Source organism: Equus przewalskii, chromosome 6, assembly GCF_037783145.1.
Source record: "Equus przewalskii isolate Varuska chromosome 6, EquPr2, whole genome shotgun sequence".
Lineage (NCBI taxonomy): Eukaryota > Metazoa > Chordata > Mammalia > Perissodactyla > Equidae > Equus > Equus przewalskii.
In genome coordinates this window covers 33,627,981-33,634,981 of record NC_091836.1, presented here as the reverse complement: position 1 = coordinate 33,634,981, position 7,001 = coordinate 33,627,981, and the positions used below count along the sequence as shown (strand labels likewise).

Below are 7,001 nucleotides of genomic sequence, written 5' to 3'. Positions count from 1 at the left end.
TTGCTTTTAAGCTTTTTTTCTTTGTCTTTGCTTTTCATGAGTTTGAGTATGATATGCCTAGGTGTGGTATATTTTGAATTTGTCTTGCTGCTCATGGTTTCCTAAACTTTTTTGTGGCTCAGGTTCAAATATTTCATCAAATTAGGAAAAATTTCACTTATTATCTTTTAAAATATTTTCCACCCCAATTTTCACTGAATTCACCATTGAAACCCTGGTTACACATATTTTGGGCCACTTAGCATTGTCCTAAAGATTTTGGTTGCTATATTCTTTTTAATTATTTTTTTCTATCTTTATTTCAGTTGGATAATTTCTATTGATCTGTTTTTGCTTTCATTGATCCTTTCTTTGGCTGTGCCCAATCTGCTATTTAGCCAATCTAATGAATTCTTTATTTCCAATATTATATTTTTAAGTTTTTATTTGTTAAAAGAGTTTCATTTAATTGTGTTATTGTTTTCATCTCTCTGTTGGAATTTGCCATCTGTTATTGAATTTTCTTTCCTTTATCTAAATTTGAATACACATCTATAGTAGTAATTTCAAATTTTTTGTCTGCTCATTACAAGATTTAGATTCTATATAGATCTTCTTTTATTCGGTATATTTTTTCTTCTTGATTATGGGTCCTATATTTATCTTCTTTGTATTTCTATAATTTTGATTTTAAGATGCTGGACATTGTGAATATATTGTAGAGACAGTGGATATGCTATTTTTCTCTACAGAGTAATGAATTTAGTACTGGGATGCTTTTAGTTTACTAGCAGATTGCGTGATCCTGTTGAGACTTGGATTTATCCTTTGCTATGATGGGTCCATTTCAGTTTTGCCCTTACTCTGAGGGCTTACTCCTTATTCCTAGGGTATGGAATTCAGGTGTCTCATCTTAATGCTTGGTTTGTTTGCCAAAATCCCTCTACTCTCACTTGGTCAGAAATCTAATATCTCCCTAGCACTGAGCATCCTCTACATTCTCTGTTCAGTTATTAGTCCTCCAACAGCCATTGTCTCCTAGACCTGTGGAGTCTCGCCATGCATATACAAAATTTAGGATTCAGCTAAGAACACATAGGAATCCTCTATGCAGGTGCTGAGTGTCCTTTCTTTAACTTCTTCCCCTCCATACCTTCCCCCACAAATTCCAGCTGTCTTAGCATCCTTGAACACTGATCTTTATTATACTAGTAGCAACTGCTGCCATTTGCTTGGCTCCACTTCACTATGCCTGGTTTGGAAATTGCTCTTAGGGAAAAAGTTAGAGTGAACATGGTAGTCACCTCAAATTCTTACCCTCTCTCAAGAATTTCATCCCTGTGCTGTCTGCTTCCAAAAGCTTGCAAACAGTTGCTTTATATATATTTTCCAGTCTTATGGTTGTTTTTGGTCTGAAGGTAAGTATGAAACTAACTTCTCTTTATACCTGAAATCAGAAATATGATTGTTTTCCTTTTAATTATTATTCTTTGCCTTCCAGCCAAGCTGAAGGCCATATGGGCTCATGGACTAGGAGAGACTGGAATCCTGGAGAGTTAATCTTGATCTGTGACCTTGGACAAGGGGCTTGCTTCTCTGGATCTCCTTATAGTCTTTGTCTGTAAGATGAGGATAAATATTAGTTCTCTGGATCCATAAATTGTTGGCAGTGGAATCACTTGGGAAGGTTAAAAAAATACAGCTACTGTATTCATACCCATAGAGAGTCTAGTTCAGAAGGTGTAAGTGAAGCCCAGAATTTCTTTCTAATAGGCATTCTAAGTAATCGTGGTGCTCAGCCAGGTTTGGGATATATTGGCTTTGACAATTTCCTGAATCTTTTGGGGTCTAAAAATCTATGAGTTTGTTCTCTTGATATTAAAGAAAGGAAATAAAGATTTGAGAGATCGAGAGATAGGATAGAGTTTTTCTCAAGGAGAGGCTGGGGTTAGGGAGCAGAAGACTGAAAAAGGCAAATGCAAACTAAAGAGGAAGAACATGTTTGGATGTCTCCCTGCACTGTGAATCCGATCTGCTAGGATTCAGTTTGAGAGCACCGAGAAGCTAGAAAGTCAGTAGAGAGAAGTGGTCAAAGTTAAGTGGATGAAAAGCAGAGACAGTACAGGGATTTTCACTATTTAGTAATTTAGAGAATGGCTGTTCTTGGGAAAGGATGAGAGCAGTTACCTGATAGGGATTCTTGTTACCAATTAAACTTACGCTCCATGAGAAGATGGGGAAGGGAATCAAAGCAGTCTCCCCTCTTATTTGAGCTGGAAGTAGAGCAATTATTCCTGGAATAAGCTGGAATATGAAGAAATATTGAGTGTCTATCCTAAACTGTAGTTGATGGTCCTTTGTGTTAATCTTTCCTTCATCTAATCACTTCTTCTTATTATAGTCATTGTTTATTTACTAGTCCCTTTGTAAGAGATTGCTAGATCCAATAGGCAAGGACCCTGCTTTATGGACTTCAGGAGCCCCCATCGGGGGAAGTTTAGTCTAGTGAATATGATTCAGGACCCTGGAGTGAGACAGACCTAGGCATGCGGGCTCTGAAACATATTGTCATTGTGAGCAATTTACCTTTAAGTGGATATCATTATTGTGAGGAAGGAACAAGGATATATTTGTGTAGTGCTTTGGATCTTGGGAGCCAGAAGTCAGTATAAGTGTACTGTGTCAGGTACATTAGTGAATATTCAAGAAACGGTAATGACGATTTTTTTCACAATGGTTTTTCTCTTAGAGCACTAGCTAAATGTTACTTGGAAGAAAGAAAAGTCAAATCAAGAAATACCAAGGGTATAAACAAACATATCTTCCTCCTTTGGGAACGTAATCTCTGAGGAAATGGTTGTGAGGGAGTCTTTGTCTTAATAATTAGACCACTGAGATCTGTAATCCAGAATAAAACACTTTATTCTCCAGTTATCCACTGGTCATGAAAAGGCCTTGTATCTTTCCTGGAAACTGGAGGGGATTTTGGGCAAAACAACAATTGGAAATCATGTTCTGTGCAGAAGGTGTTACAAGATAAAACAAAGATTTTGATCCTTTGGACTGGACTGGGAGGAGAGAGTTCTGAGCTCCAAGCTGTGTCTTCTACTCACTATAGTCTCTTTCCTTCCCAGCAGGACAGTTGTGGACAGGAGACAGTAGAGTATAGCGTTATGGCTCTAAACTAAAGGAAGGTGAGTACCTGCCTGACCCTGGTCAGTCGTGTAACATAGTTGTTACAAGTGCATACCGTGAGAGTCAGACTGCCTAAGTTCACCTTCTGGCTGCAACTCAGTAGTTTTGGGGCTTTGGGCCAGTTTCTTAACTCAGTTGTCTCATCTGCAAAATGGGATAATATTATAACGTAGCTCTTAGTACACAGCCTCTCATAGTAACCACTTAAGTAAGAGTTAGCTTAAAAAATTATCATCAAACCTAAAGCCACTTGAGCTAAGAGATCTTGTAAAAATGTGACCTCACTTTCTTGATCTGACAGCAGTGACCCAGAGATGGGAGCTCTGAGCAGAATCTTGGTGGCATCTGCCAGTTAGGACACTGTCCAGGGAAGAGGACCAAGTTTCAGTAACTGAAGAAGAGGTAGGAGAGAGAAGGACAAAGAAATGGATTGAATTAAAATCTAAGAGACTTCTATCTTATTTTTGGTATTTTTTTCTCTAGAAGCACAAGTTCTTACTCTGGAGACTAAGTTTATCTTCATATTTTTCATTGACAGTAAAAGTCACTTGGGTTGTGTAGATAGATCCACAGCAGACAGTTAACAACCTTCCTATCATACCAAAATTCCAAAATTCTTCCTCTTTATTCCACTCTCAAGAATTGGGATTTGATACTGGACGGTGGTGGTGGTGTTTCTTTCTTTCTAAATGGTTCTCTTTTCTTGTCTCCACAGACGCCCCTCCTGTATTCGTCTCCTGAGGAGAATGGCAGACGAGAACTCTTCAGTGACAGAGTTCATACTTGCAGGCTTAACAGACCAGCCAGGGCTCCAGATACCTCTCTTCTTCCTGTTTCTAGGTTTCTATCTGGTCACCGTGGTGGGGAACCTGGGCCTGATAATACTAATTGGGTTGAACTCTCGCCTGCACACCCCCATGTACTTTTTCCTCTTCAATCTCTCCTTAATAGATTTCTGTTACTCCACCACCATCATCCCCCAAATGCTGAAGAGTTTTGTGTCAAATCAGAACGTTATCTTGCATGCAGGGTGTATAACTCAATTCTTTTTCTTCTGCTTCTTTGTCATCTCTGAGTCCTTCCTCCTGTCAGCGATGGCATATGACCGCTATGTTGCCATCTGTAAACCACTGGTGTACATGGTCACCATGTCTCCTCAGGTCTGTTTACTCCTCTTGTTGGGCACATATGTGATGGGGTTTTCAGGGGCCTTGGCCCATACGGGAAACCTAGCAAGTCTGACCTTCTGTGCTGACAACCTTGTCAATCATTTCATGTGTGACATTCTTCCTCTCCTTGAACTCTCCTGCAACAGCACTTATGTCAATGAGCTGGTGGTCTTCATAGTTGTTTCCATTGGCACTGGAATGCCCATTGTCACCATCTTCATCTCTTATGCTCTAATCCTCTCCAGCATTCTCCACATTCATTCCACTGAGGGCAGGTCCAAAGCTTTCAGTACATGTGGCTCCCACGTAATTGTGGTCTCTGTTTTCTATGGTTCTGCAGCTTTCATGTATCTCAAACCACCTTCTATTTTGCCCCTTGACCAAGGGAAAGTGTCCTCCCTGTTCTATACCACTGTGGTGCCCATGTTAAACCCATTGATCTATAGTTTGAGGAACAAGGACGTCAAAGCTGCCCTGAGGAAAACTTTGAGAAGAAAAATATTTTCTCGAGAAAGGAGTAGTATTTGAGGAAGGAGATACAATGCTTTGTTTATTAATGTGTTTGTTTTCAATTAAGGATCTAAGTTTAATTGGTATTGAATAGAGAAAGAGAACTGAGGTCTGGAGACTGCAGAGTGTGTCATGTGGGTGAGGTGAATAGGCCACCTTCCGTGGTAGTAGAGGAAATGGCAATTTGTGAGGCATATAGTGAGTTGATTTTGTATCCTGGCTCTGTTTTTTAGTAGTTGTGTGACTTTGAGCAAATAAGTCAATGTCTCTAAATATTAATCTCTCTTTTTTTTTAAAAGAGAGACAATGATCTTGACTTCATGGGGTTTTTGAGAGAATTAAATGCAAGGCACTTAATGAATCTTACTTCCATCCATGCTGGAATTCTGTTATCCAGTTTAAGCACTTCCTCTAGCTTTTGCATGAGCTAAGGAAATCTCCTCATCTTCCTGGATCTCTGCTTAGTCGTGAGAAAATGGACTCTTCTCTAACTCTCATTTAAAAAGTATATTAAATATTATTAAAGTATTTTAAAATACATTTTGACTAAGTTATACTTATACATGGTAAAAATCAAACAATATGAGTGGAGATTATACAGTAAAAATCTATCTTCCTCCCATCTAGTCATTCCATTCCCAAATTCTTCTCCTTATATGCAACAATTGTTGCTAATTCCTTATGAATCCTTAAAATTCAAACATCTGTCTCTCTCTCTGAGTATATAATATACATATCTAGTGTCCATTGTTGTCTTAATGTAGTATAAAAGGGTATATAAGAAAGATTTTTTCAATGGAAACAGGAGTGGATGGCATGGAGAACTTTTCAGAAGTAACAATAAGAGGAGTCAACCACAGAAGAGGCATGGGAAAGGATATTGGTGAGAAGGGGAGGGACAGCAGAGGCATCATTGGCCCTGGATGTGTCACTATGGGCTCAACCCTGCAGTCATGGAGTAACATTTTGTCCCCTGATCTTCTGTCCTCACCCCATGGTTGTACCACTTCCATCTCTTATTGCTGCTGTGATGAGGTCAGATCCCTTGATAGCTGAAATGATTGCCAGGATGGTAAATGTTTTTAATGTATCACATGGTTCTAAACATGTTTATTCATCTGTTTTCATGAATGAGGGCATGGTTTTTCTTTTTCTGATTCTGAAAGCAACTCCTATTTATTCTTGCAAATTTGGAATATAAAAGATGTATGAAGAAAAAAGATTACCTATATTTCAATGTGATAGTTTGCATTATTGGTCAAAATTTGTCACTCTTCCAGTATTATGCATCCATACTTTTGCAATGGTGTCATAGCGGTTGGATATATTTCACTGATAATTGATGGTTAGCTTGGCCACATGACCCATTTTGGCAAATAGGATATTAGCAAATACGATGTAAGTAGGTGCCTGGGATGTGTTTTATGTGTTGGGGCTTTCCCTCTTGTGCTTCTGCTGTTGTGTTGAGAAGAGCTTTTCCTGGACAACTGCTCCTGCTTCCAACTGATTCTCACCATGAACACATGTGGATCCGATATTGAATCGGAGATGCTCACCTATGACCAGACAAGATGAGCCACTACAATCATCTTGTAGACATGTGAGGAACAAATATTCATTGTCATATTCCTTGAGATTTTGTGAGGTTGTTATATAGCAATAGGTAACTGATACATTCCATGTTTTGTGCTGGTCTCAGCTTATCAATAACTAATATTGCAGCTGGGCCAGTCTTTGAGGTTCTTGTTATGATTGCAAGATACCTTTCAGCAATAACCACCAGGAAACTTTGAAAAAAATAAAGGTTTGTTACTTATAGGACATGGCAACTACATAGCACACCTGAGATCACACAGCAAAGTTGCAGGTAGAGAGAGAGAGAACACATGGGCCTGGAGTTCTGCTTTTATTGAGGTTGAGGGTGGGAGCCTAGGGTTTGGCAGGCTCACTATTGGTGAATAAGAACAGAAATTTGAAGCTAGCAAGGAGAAAAAACAAGTGGCCCAAATGATCAGTTATTGAAATCAACCAAGATCTCTAAAACGAAGGTGCCTCAGTTGAAAAAGTTGGCCTGGCTCTTTATCTAGTTGTGTGTCTGGCAATTTGTTTATTCAAGATAGCTTAAGTCAGGCATTTGCATTGCCAAAA

General features: G+C 39.0%; 1 protein-coding gene across 1 annotated transcript; it reads left to right on the top strand.

Annotated features, from left to right (window-relative positions):
- Positions 1-3,908: 3,908 nt before the first annotated feature.
- Positions 3,909-4,871, top strand: LOC103551591 (olfactory receptor 8B12-like). The gene has a single exon (XM_008521115.2). The coding sequence runs from the start codon at positions 3,921-3,923 to the stop codon at positions 4,869-4,871; it is 951 nt and encodes a 316-aa protein (XP_008519337.2). The 5' UTR covers positions 3,909-3,920.
- The last annotated feature ends 2,130 nt before the right edge of the window (positions 4,872-7,001 follow it).

Bases quoted from the DNA above. Each gene is read 5' to 3' on its own strand.
- LOC103551591 (XM_008521115.2), top strand. From the start codon at position 3,921: ATGGCAGACGAGAACTCTTCAGTGACAGAGTTCATACTTGCAGGCTTA.